Source organism: Aptenodytes patagonicus, chromosome 18 (assembly GCF_965638725.1).
Source record: "Aptenodytes patagonicus chromosome 18, bAptPat1.pri.cur, whole genome shotgun sequence".
NCBI classification, from domain to species: domain Eukaryota; kingdom Metazoa; phylum Chordata; class Aves; order Sphenisciformes; family Spheniscidae; genus Aptenodytes; species Aptenodytes patagonicus.
Genome location: NC_134966.1, coordinates 6,243,746 through 6,255,891, shown reverse-complemented (window position 1 = coordinate 6,255,891; position 12,146 = coordinate 6,243,746). Strand labels below are relative to the sequence as shown.

The following is a 12,146-nucleotide window of genomic DNA, read 5'->3' as shown; positions in this document are numbered from 1 at the left end:
CGAGATGTTTCCACCCCGTCCGGAAACGGGAGGGAACAGAAATCCCACAGGAAACCTCGCTCTCATGGAGCCGCTGACCTGGCCATGGTACGGAGCGCTCCGGCATGCTGTCCTGCTGGCCAGGTGCATCCCGCTGGCACTGAGGGCGAGGCGGGGGCACTGCAGGGACCCCACTGTGTCCCAGCCCCCTCCCCTTGCCCTTGGGGGGCAGAAAGGGGGTCCCAGCGGAAGGCAAAGCAAGCCCAACGGGGCCGTACCTGTCCGGGGAGCTCTCGCCGGGATGCTCTTGCCCCTTTTCTGGCAGATCTCTGTTGGTGGTCTCCGCTCCCGCTGCTGCGTCGGGACTCAGGGTTTGGCTGGGGTTCAGGGCCAGGCTGGAGCTTGGTGCCTCTGTCCCGGGGCAGGAAACATTCCCCGCAGGCTCCTGGTCCGTCCTGGCTATCGCTGCTCCTGGGGTGTCCATGGGGGGAGCCTCTTCCTCCTCCTGCTCTGCTTGCCCAGCAGCTGAGGGTGAGTCTGTGCCTGGGCCAGGGGTGCCGGACATCTCAGGGGACTCGGGGTTGGGGACCGGGGCTGTCCAGGGGGTTTTGTCGCTGGGGAACCCTTTCTCCTGGCAGCTCTGGCTACTCTTGGCTTTGCCCAGGCTCTTCCCTGCCTTGCCCAGGTTCAGCCTGGGCATGGTGCCCATGTGGCTGTACATGTCTGACGACCGGGCATAGGGGCCAGGGCTCTTGGGCATGGTGTTGAGATCGTCCTGGGTGCTGTTGAAGGGCTCCTCCAGGAAGCCATGGGGAGGAGGGAGACCCGGCCCCAGGTTCTTGGAAGAGCTGGGGGCCACAGACACGCGCCGGAGGGTGAAGGAGCGGGGGATGTTGCTCAGGCTCCCAAAGCCTTTGAACTTGAAAAACTCTGGCAAGGAGAGAGGAGAGATGGGTGTGGGGTTACTGCCAGCATGGCATGGTGGTGGGGAGTCCCAGGGCTCCTGGTCCAGGGTTGGGGTGGGCATGGGGCACTGCACCATGGTGCAGCCTGGTGTACACTGCGCATCTCCAGTCCCAGCCTGGCATGACATCCCTGTGGCCTGGGGTGTACGTGATGCTCCTTGGGGTGTCTCTGCTGGGACCCTGGGAGGTGTGTCCTGGTCCTTTGGGGAAGGAAACATCCCCTGGTGCCCTGGCAAATCTAGCGGCTGCGTTTCCCCACTGCAGTTGTAGGGGTGGAGAAAGAAATACTCACCTCGGTGAGCAGGCAATGGCAGAAATTATTTCAAATCTCTTCCTCCCGCCCTCCGCCTCCCTGGTTTCCCTGGTGAACTCCAGGCAAGGCTGGCAGCTGTGCTCATCCCTGTAGCCTCAGGGCAGCCCTCTCCAGGACAAGAGTGGGGGACATGCCACATCTCCCCAGGGAATAGGGGTCCTGGCCACGTGTGACGTGCCCACGTGTGCACATCTGTCGCCAGCGCAGTGGAGCAGGAACCGACCATCGGCGCAGGGCCTGGCGGCGCTCGCGCAGCAGCCCCGGCTGCGGGCAGGAGATAACCTCCCCACTTCCCCGGCCGAGCGCTCAGCCCCCTCGCAGCCTCCCTGCAGCTCCCAGCTGCCACCTGCAAGCGCTGAGCGCGAAGCATTCGCCGGAGAAGTATTTATAACCCCGGTGGGTGGCTTTGCATTTCACACCTCGGCCCCAGCTCGGCTCTGCATGCTGCTGCGGTGCAACCCCAGGCCGGTGCCGGTGCCAGCACGAGCACGGCGGCACGCAGGGCGAAGTGGGCTGTGGCTGCAGCTCTGCAGGGCGGCGTTTCACTGGCGGATTCCTGGTGCTCTGGGTGCCTCCGGGGGTTTTGCAATGTTTACACCACCACGGGGCTCTGCAAAGCCTCTTCCCCTCCAGGCACGGCAAGTTTGCCGAGGCAGGAAGCGGCACGCTGCGGTGGTGCTGTGTGAGGAACCGGGTGTCCGGGGGCCACTCGGCCGTTGGACCCCGACCTCCTGCCACCATCAATGGGCTTTACAGGGCATCCCCGCAGCCGGACAGGGCAAAGGGCCATGCAAGGGGCTGCAGCAGCCCAAAAGCCCTTCTGCATGGCGGAAGCCTTGAGGCCTGGGCATGGTTAAAGGCAAAATTGCTTTGGGTTATACATCCCCTTCGGGTCCGAGCATCCTCCACTGCCGGGGTGGAAAAGGCAATGCCGGGGACTTTCCCCATCTCCCTGCTCTCCTCCACAAAGGAAAATCCCAGCTGGGACAGGGCCATGGGTTTTGCAAGTAGAGGGGTCCCGGGGGAGCAGAGGGACCGGCCCCCCTCCGGCGCCGGCATCGTGGCAGGAATGCAGAGAGCAGCAGCAAAGGCCGGCTCCTGCGCAGCCCAGCGCTGGGAAGCGGGGTGAAGGCCGCTGCAGCTGCCTCCTGGGGCTCTGGGGGAAACCCGAGGTCTGTGAGAAAGAGCAGAGCTCGCTCCCGGTGGGTACTGAGCGCTTCCTCAGAGAGCAGCCGGCAGGAATCCACTCTCAGGCTCCCACCCTGGCTTCTCCGTGTCACCCCCATCCCTGTGCTGCAAGAGCACCCTGGGGTGGGGGGCCTGGCCATCCCCAGCCTCCGGCACCAGCTTGCACCCCCAGCCATGCACCCTGAAGGATGTGATTTGGGGAGTGAAGACCCCAAACCCCCTTGTGCTTCCTCCTGGGTGCATCCTGGCACCCAGTGCAGGGCTGGGCTGCAGCAGACTGGTCCCAGTCCCAGCACCCAGCTCCTGAGCCAACAGCACCCGGGCTCACCCCCAGCTGTGGGGAAGGAAACCCCCAAAGCCCCTCACCCCAATGAGCTTCCTAATGAAACCAGAGCCCATCTCAGCTCCAAATGTCCCCGTGCGGTAGTGACCCAGGGAGCGTGTGAGCACGCACTCACGCTCACACTCATGCTCACACTCACTCTCATGCATCCCCCCCCCCCCGCCAGGCTGTCCAGGTGAGCACCCCATCACCCACCCGCCCCATCCTGCGGCCACTTACTGAACTTCTTGAAGCCCCCTCGTTTCTGGCCCTCGGCCATGGCCGTGCCGGTCGGAGGCCGCAGGGACCGGGAGGGACAAGTTTATAACCGTGAAGCCCTTCCCTGCCCGCTCCTCCCTTCCTGCCCCCCCCCCCCCCCCCGCAGTCGCTCATCGCTCACTCGGCGTTTCCTCCCCAGTGCTGTCATCTGCTCCCGGCCCCGCTCCTGTCCCTGCCCGCCCTCCCACTGTCCCCATGGTCCTCGCAGTCCCCGCGTCTGCTCGCACCCGCCTGGCTGCTCAGGGGCCACCTCTGGGGCCCTGGGTTGGGGATGCCCGGCAGATGTAGACGCCCAAAAAACCCTGGGTGCCAGCCCTACGGAGGAGGGTGCCAGCCCTACGGAGGAAGGTGCCAGCCCTACGGAGGAAGGTGCCAGCCCTGCAGCTGAGGGTCCGCCATGCACATGTGGGGCTCAGCCCCTGCCCTCATTGGGCCCCGTGGGGTGACAGCAGATGGCATCACTGCCAGCGGGACCCCCCCGCCGCCAGCTCTTCTCTCACACTGGGGGACCTTGGGGTGTCCCATAGGAGCGTTTCCACGTGGGATGAGGTGGCCTGGGCCTGGCAGGGAGCTGCTGTCCCTGCTGTCCCCCATTCCTGGGGAGCACCTGGCAGTTCCTGCAGCCGGGACACCGGCAGCCATCTCCACTCCTGCTCTTGGGGACCACTTTCAAACGACCCCAAACCAAGCCATTCTGCACCCGAATGCGGGCATTGCCGGGGGGATGGTGTCCCCAGTTGGGCACGTTTCTGCCAGTGGGGCAGGAACTCGGGGTCCCCCTGGCACCAGGCCCTGGTGTCCTCCTGCCCCAGCCATGGGGTCCCCTCGCCACAGCCCCCGGGTGCAGCCGCAGTGCAGAGCCAGGGAGCAGAAGTGCCATTAAATCTCTGATGGGTTTAAGCATGCAGGAAACATGGTGACACGTTTTCGGGCCACCAGCAGCAGGGGCTGCTTGGTGCCCTGGGCCACGTGGAGGGACGTGGGTGACGGCGGGAGGGACGTGGGTGACGGCGGGGGGCACGGAGCTGCTTCCTTGAGGATGCTGGGGCATGGACATGGGCACGCTCTGGGGTGGCTCACGACGGGGCGAGGGGCCAGCCGCGGCGGCGGAGGGGTGCCGGGGGCGGCGGCACGAACAGCCCAGCCGAGCACCCCGAAGGGGTGACAACATGGCCGCCGCCGCCGGACTACAAGTCCCAGGAGGCTTCGCGGAACGGCGGCAGGGGGCGGGGGGCGGTGTGCCGGAAGGGGCGGGGCGGCGTGCCGGAAGGGGCGGGGCGCGTCCCTGTAGCAACGGGGCGGCCGGCATGGCCAAGCAGTACGACATGGTGGAGTGTCCTTTCTGTGACGAGGTCTCCAAGTACGAGAAGCTCGCCAAGATCGGGCAGGGCACCTTCGGGTGAGCGTCTCGTCGGCCCCGTCCCGGCCCCGGCCCCGGCCCCGGCCCTGGCCCTGGCCCTCCCCAGCCCTCCCCGGCCTACCCCGCCCTCGGGCCTGCTGCCCGGGCCCGGGCCCGGCCCCCTCAGCCCCGCGGCCCGCCCGCCCCAGGCCTGAGTGCCCCTTGCTTGGGTGTCCTCTCCCCAGTCACCCCTCTGGCCCCAGGGAACCAGCCTGGCCCCTGAGCCCTCTTTTTCCCACCCCGAGGCCCCGCTCTGTCCCAGGCTCTGGCCGAGGAGTGTTACCCTGGAGGCAGTCAGGGCGGGGGACCTACAGCTTTACCCAAAACGTGCAATTTTGCCCAAAATCCTCGTGGGGCTGTGGGAGCTCTGGGGTCTGGGTTGGCTCAGCCAGTCCTGAGGGCCTTTGGTCCAAAGGGAACGTGGCTGGGACGGTTAGTGGCTCAGCACAGAGCTGTCTGTGTGGCGCTCTGGTGTGTCTTGTTTGGTCTTGGCCCTGGTCAGGAGCCTCTGGCTCCTTCCCTTCTTCCTTGTGCTCCTCACAGATTTCTTTCTGTTTTTACAGGGAAGTTTTCAAAGCCAAACATCGTCAGACGGGCAAGAAAGTAGCGCTGAAGAAAGTGTTGATGGAAAATGAGAAAGAGGGTGTAAGTGTGGGAGCGTGGCTGGGCTGTGTTTGGGAAGGCCTGGACTGGGGGGTTCATAGGTGAAAGCTAATCTTTGGGATGGCAGAGATGTGTTTGCACTCTGTTCTTTAACAATATTTACTTCTATAACATGCCAGATCTTGAACGTGTAAGGGTGTGGACAGGATCCCACCCCTGTGGCCTTTTTCCTGTCCTACTGATACTGTGATAACGTTGGGTCTTGTGGTTGCCCTGCCAAAGTGTACGTCCTGTTATCACCTTCTCAGCTGCAAAGGCAGGTGGCAGCAGTGTCATGCAGTAGCTGTGTGGTGACTGGGCTGTGCGGGATGGCTGCTGGGAGGCGACGCTGCCCATGCCTGGGAGGTGACACTGCCCTCGTGTTCCTCCTCCTGTGCAAAACCCCACCACGCCCGGCGCAGGGCTCCACACTGGCTGTTGTTCATGGAGGAACTGGGTAACGTGTGAAAGGCACGTGCTCAGGGGTGTGCAGAGGTGGGACAAACTGAGGAGAGAGGAGCAGCATAAACAGCGCAGGCAGCAGCTGGGGAGGCTGCTCTGCGGCTCGAACCGGGCTGTACCATGTCTTGTTACAAACGTGCAAGGTGAGGAGAGGAGGGAGGGGTGTCTGCGTGCTGGTCTCGGCACCAGCCAAACACCTCTGTCTCATGCAGAATCTCTCTCGCCAGTGATGGCCTGATGGCAAATACGTTTTGGCAATCCCGTTGTTGGTGTTCTGTTTTAAAGCACTGATTGCCCTTCAGTGACTTGTCATGGTCCTGCTCGAGCAGGTCCCCTGCCAAGCTGCTGCGGTCATATCTCTCCTGTTCTCCAGGCAGAGGTGGCCTGGTCTCCTGCGCTCGTAATCCCCGTCCTCTCTTTCTCCTTTCCAGTTCCCCATCACAGCCTTGCGAGAGATTAAAATCCTCCAGCTGCTCAAACACGAGAACGTGGTGAACCTCATTGAAATCTGCAGGACCAAAGGTAGCTTGCGGGGGTCTCTCTTGCACTGGCTGTCGGTTTTCTTTCCGCCCTCCTTCGCCGCTGAGCAGGCTGGTGTTTTGTGCTGGGAGTGGGGTCCTCTAGCTGAGCACGGGGCCTCTGTTTTCCTGCCTGTAATGTGGGGTGATGGTACACTCATCTTGGAAAGCAGTTTCTAAATGGGTTAGGACGTTGCTGCAGCGTGGCTGGAAAAAGCTGTTGTCAGTCCTGCTAGGATATGCCTGTGCTGTGGTGGTGAATCCTGCCCGTGTTGGAAAACTCAGTCTGAGAGGCTTTAAATAAACCAGTGCCGGAGAGACTTTGAAGCAGAGGGTTCTCAGCCCGGAGCTGATCTCGTGGCTGTGCACAGCCGGTTCCCTGTCAGGAGCTGGAGCCGGCCCTCTCACTTGGCTTATGACGGTTCATGGCAGCTCCGAGCTGATGACACAGCTCCAGCTGGAGACACGCTCAGTGTCTCTTTCTGTGGGTGACAGCAACCACTTGGTTCTGAGCCGCGCTTCCACCTCGCACAGCGTGCCTCTGCTGCGTGACTGGCATGCTCAGTGCACCTGGCCTGGCGCCGTTTCCAGTGAAATCACTTTAAAACATTTGCTAGTTTTTATATATCATTCTCTTATATGCATTTGTACTGGAAAAACAGTTCTGAAAATGACAGCTGATGTTAAAGCCTGCCATTCTCTAGTCAGTCATTTCAGTTAAATAAAAACAAAAGTGGCACGTATCTGGTGATGGTGTTTTTAAAAAAGTCCAGTCACTGAACCGCTAGAAATCCCTGGCCTAGGACTGGGAACTTGACGTTACTCCAGTACTCCACTACGTGTAGATTATTGTCTGAGCAGGTATGAGTAGAAACACTGATGACAAGTTAATTTTTAATTCAGTGTGTGATTAAATGAGTTGTGATGATTGCGTCTCTGGCATACCTATGGTAAATATTTTTGTAGACATGTCAATTATTTGGGTTTTGTTTTGAATCCAGTTTTCATCCGAATCCACCTTGACCCCGGTTTCCAGTAGAAGCGTTGCATTTACTGTTCTCAAACTTGAAGCTTTTCTCTTTTTACGTTGGAAAGGTGCGGGAAGGGCCGTATCCGTGTAAGGAACTGCAAACCTAGTCTAGCAGGCACCCTCCTGGCTGGCAGAGGAGAGCGGTGTGTTTCCGTGGGGGCTGAGCTTAGCCATCGTTTTCCGGTTGGAATTGCTGATCAGCAGGTTTTGCTGATTACAGCTGATGAAAATCAGCCTTTCTTTTTAATAATGTTTTGCATGTGTGCTCTAGGAACAAGACTGAAGTCGATTGCTTCGTCTGAGGTTTTCTGTTGTTGACTTTAAATTGCAATTGGAGCTGGAGCTTTAAATCACTTTGATCCAGATCAGTCTGTTTTCGTAGATGCTGTAAGAGGTTGCAGAAAACCTTACCTTCTAATGCTATATTAGACAGATTTTCTCTGTTTCTGCATTTTTCCTGGGGCTGTCTTTGCGGGTGCCTCCTCTATCGCTGATGCAATCAGTGATAGTGCTTGGCTGGCAGCTAGCAGTATGTGCACCTACCTGACACAGCTTGCAGGGAGGAAACCACACAGCCGTTATGTGCACAGAACAACACAAAATGAAGCTTTTAAAGATTTTCATGCCCTTTCCTTGCCTGTCTGACAACATTCACTACTCTGATCCTCATCCCCTGTTCTTCCATTGCTAGTTGTGCTCTCTTAGTGCCTCTTTACGAAGGACCTTGAGGCCTGCAGGCTGTCTCTGGTTCTCTGTGTTCCTGTGCCCTGAGGTTTTGTCTAGTGAGTGTTGTACGAGCAGCAGGGTGGCTGAGGGTCAGGAGGAGCTGTGACGGGGCTAAGGGTCCCTCGCTGACAGTCCCTCCTTGCCTCTCCTGTAGCCTCTCCCTACAACCGCTGCAAGGGCAGTATCTACCTTGTGTTTGACTTCTGCGAGCACGACCTGGCTGGCCTTCTCAGCAATGCCCACGTCAAGTTCACGCTCTCAGAGATCAAGAAAGTTATGCAGATGCTATTGAATGGACTTTACTACATCCACAGGAACAAGGTAATGGGCCAGATCCGTGCTGTGCTCTGAGGTCACCCTGCTCTCTGTGGCCTTGCAAGGAGCAGGTGTCTTAGCACAGGCTGGAGGGAAGTCCTTCCTTGTCCTCCACCTCTGCAGTCTGAGTGCCCTGCTGGCACCAGGCATCCAAGGAGGATACCTTAATGGCTTAACCTTTCAATGTCTGTCCTCGTACAGATCTTGCATCGAGACATGAAAGCTGCGAATGTCCTGATCACGCGGGACGGAGTCCTGAAGCTTGCGGACTTTGGGCTGGCTCGAGCTTTCAGCCTGGCTAAGAACAGCCAGCCAAACCGCTACACTAACCGGGTAGTGACTCTGTGGTATCGGCCACCAGAGCTGCTCCTAGGTAGGAGGTGATGGGCTCTGCTGGCTTCTCTGCTCTTCTCGTTCCCCCGGGTGACTAACACAGCATCTCCGTTTAGGGGAGCGGGACTACGGTCCCCCCATTGACCTCTGGGGTGGAGGCTGCATCATGGCAGAGATGTGGACCCGCAGCCCCATCATGCAGGGGAACACAGAGCAGCACCAGCTCACCCTCATCAGCCAGCTCTGTGGATCCATCACACCGGAGGTGAGGGCGAGAGCGTGGGCAAGCTGCGGAAAGTGGGAGGAGAGCTGCAAAGCGGGTGGTGTGGGCAGGGTCTGGGACCAGGCACTCCTGGACCTCTCCCCGCGCGCTGGCTGCTGCGCGTTCCTGGCACTGGAGTGTGCCTGCTGCTGGTAGGGAGGCTAGGGAAGCTCCTGCAAATGCTATTTGCCTCCTGGGAGCCGAGTGCACAGTGGGACGCTGCACTTTCCTTGCTGCTCTGTGTAAACTACAGCTGTCATGTTACTTGCGTTCAACCTCCTAAACATAAGAGGGTGAACTTGGCCTCCCAGACCTCCTTTGGGAGGGGCGAGTCGGGTTCTCGTTTTTGAGCACAGGGAGGATGCTGGCTGCTCCGAGTGTGAAAGAACAGAACATTACCTGTAGAAATCTGTTCTAGTCTGTGTTTGGGGGTTCTCTCAGATAAACGCCCTCTGAATTTCTGCTTAAAGAAGGGGTTTTTTTGTTTGTTTTGTGTTGAGGGGTTTGTCTCAGGCGCTTTGCACTGGTCACCTTGAAAAGCCTCTTTAATTCTGGCTTGTGATTTGTGGCATCAGCTGGGGCCTGGTGTGAGCACTCAGCCCTTTCTCAGCTCCTTAACGGCAGCTTGTCCTGCCCTCTTGTGGGGGATCGAGCTGAGGGATCTCTTGGCCAGGGCTGTAATATAGGGGGTGCGATAGGCACATGGTTGTGCAGGCAGCTGCAGAGGCCTGACGCCTCTGTTACACACACCACGTACATACATTGAAGGTGTTTTCTTTTGTATGTAAATACCTGCTGTGGTCGCTCCCAGACCAGGGTTGAGGTAAGTGCTGGTGATTGCAGCCGGCTTTGCTTTCTAAGGATAAAAGGTACCACATACATCCAGGCTGTTATTTAGCAATAAGTTTTGTCACTTCACCTTTCTGGTTGTTGCAGCTGGCCTGAGCCATGCTCTCTAGTAGCTCTTTTGTGGGAGAACCAGAAATCCTGGAGCATCCTGCATGCCATTCCCACACCAGGAGGACTCTGTCCTGACTTGTCCACATGTCTCCAGGCTTTAGTGCACTCTTTAGGGCCTCCTTCATGCTGTGGGAACAAGGTCTGACAGCTTGGAGGTTATAAAATAGTATTGTTCTCGCGGAAGACCTCGCCCTGGTTTGCCTGAGGGTGTTAGCATCAAAAATGGCTTGTCCTCTCCTCTCCGTAACTATTTCTTCCCAACCTTCCCTTCCTGCCCTTTCTCAGGTTTGGCCGAACGTGGATAAATACGAGCTGTACCAGAAGCTGGATCTCCCCAAGGGCCAGAAGCGCAAGGTGAAGGATCGCCTGAAAGCCTACGTTAAAGACCCCTATGCACTCGACCTCATCGACAAGCTGCTGGTGCTGGATCCCGCCCAGCGGATCGACAGCGATGATGCACTGAACCACGACTTCTTCTGGTCAGACCCCATGCCCTCGGACCTCAAAAACATGCTGTCCACCCACAACCAGTCTATGTTCGAGTACCTGGCCCCACCGCGCAGGAGGGGTGGGCACATGCCCCAGCAGCCGGCTAACCAGGGCAGGAACCCGGCCGCCACCAACCAGACTGAATTCGACAGGGTGTTTTAAGCGGGGGCTTCCCCAGCAGGGTCCTGGCTGGGCTACTCCGCAGGTTGCATTGAGCGGGGATGTCCCGGCAAGGTCTTTCCGTCTGGGAAAGGACTTTCTTCAAGGCGAAGTGCCGGCTGGCTTTAACCGAGCTCTGCCGTCTCCTCTCCTTGTGCAGCAGCTCAGCCACCGCGGAGCTGCGTGACTGGGGAGGTGACGCCTGCGAGCCCGGGGCTGTTTCTCTGCAGCTTTGTCACAGAGCCTGTGTCCCCCATGCAACAGTCTTTATTGTTACGTTAATCTTGTGGATCGATCGTTATGGACCCGGTGATGGAGAAAGCGGCTCTGTCAGTGCTGGGGCTCTTGGCAATGGGTGCTGTGACCGGTGGGACTGGGGGTAGCTGCCCTGGACCAAACTGGGCCCTGCTGGGAGATGTCTCGGCTCTCGGTTGGTCGTAGCTCCTGCACAGCGTATCCTTTGAACGCTGAAGCGCTGATGCAGGACGAGGCAGGTGCTTCTGAGTAATGCAGAGGTGTCCTGGGGAAGGCAGAGTCACTCTAGACAGCATGACTAACTCTCACTGGAGTTTGGGTTCTAGCCTAGAAAGAGGCTTGCTGGGCAAACCAGAGGGGGTGGTTGGCAGAGCTGGTTGCTCCATACAGCCGGGATTTACAGTGGGAATCGTTGGTCTCTGTAACAGCACGCGGCGTCCACGCTTTCTTCATTGCAAACTGCAATTATGAGTCTTGTCGGACACACCCAGCCTGCTGCGCGCTTTCCCCGTAGCGCTGGCTGTGGCAGGGGTTTGGATGGGGAAGGGAGGTGCGAGTGCTGGCCTCAGCTTGGGGTGAGACCTGCCGTCCCGCTGTCTGCAGGGATTCCACGAGTGCTGGGAACACTGTGCTGGGAGCAGGGTGACTTTAAACACTCGCACGTCCACTCCTGTCCCAGAGTTTTTTGCACAAGTCTAGAGCAAGACCGCTGCCTTCCCTGGATGCAGCGACCAGCCCGATGCGCTGTGGTGGTGTGCGCACACCTTCTGCCAGAGCTTGTCGGGACTGACTCGTACGGAGCGAGTGCTCCTTCACAGCCTGCCGCGGCGGAGCTGCTCACTGAACACTTTGTCTTCCATGGCTGTCAGCTGCAGCTGGTCTTCTCGGTGAGCCCCATGGATCCCAAGACTTTCAAACAAATAACGTGTACGAAATGCAGCGTGTGATAACCTTTGGCATTTGATAGGTTGTCCGTTAACTAGACTAATGGCAAAAGCCACGTTGGTAGCATAAGGTCTCAGGGGAGGAAGCGGTGGTGAGCGGGGCCGTTCTCAGGACAGAAAGTGAGGATGATAAAGGATGTGTACAAGGTAAATCTCTCTTTGTGCGGGGCTCCGAAACAGTGTCCGGTTGGGGGGGAACTTGGTTTCTTTGGAAAAAATGAAGTTGGTTGCAAGCAATAAGCCAGTTGACTTCTGCCGGTTGTGAATAAACACGATCCTGTCCCAAACGGCTGGTTTTAACCTTGTGTCACTCTTTTGCCTAAACGGAGAAAGCAGCCGCAGTGCTGTAAAACATGAGGACAGGCGCCCAGGTTTGGGTTCAGACAGTGTAAGTCCCCTCCTGGGGGTGCCCGGCTCTGTCTGCCCCGGTGCTGTTAACGGGAGGGAGGCTCAGCGCTGCAGTGGATTAACGCAACGGCACGGCTAGCGTGAGCAGAGGAGGGTGTTGGGGGCAGCCCGGTTGCTCCGCTGGCACCGGGTGAGGGTGATGCTGCCCGGCTGGGGGCCGGAGAGGCCCGGGGGGGGCCCCTGCGCCCCAGAGCAGCC

The 12,146-nt window shown here is 58.8% G+C and overlaps 1 protein-coding gene across 1 annotated transcript; it reads left to right on the top strand.

Moving 5' to 3' along the window:
• Positions 1 to 4,326: 4,326 nt before the first annotated feature.
• On the top strand, positions 4,327 to 11,829 carry CDK9 (cyclin dependent kinase 9). Its single transcript, XM_076355136.1, has 7 exons — positions 4,327 to 4,445; positions 5,009 to 5,090; positions 5,981 to 6,071; positions 7,978 to 8,144; positions 8,340 to 8,511; positions 8,588 to 8,736; positions 9,979 to 11,829. Exons 1-7 carry the CDS (start codon positions 4,354 to 4,356, stop codon positions 10,342 to 10,344), a joined length of 1,119 nt encoding a protein of 372 aa, XP_076211251.1. The 5' UTR covers positions 4,327 to 4,353; the 3' UTR covers positions 10,345 to 11,829.
• The last annotated feature ends 317 nt before the right edge of the window (positions 11,830 to 12,146 follow it).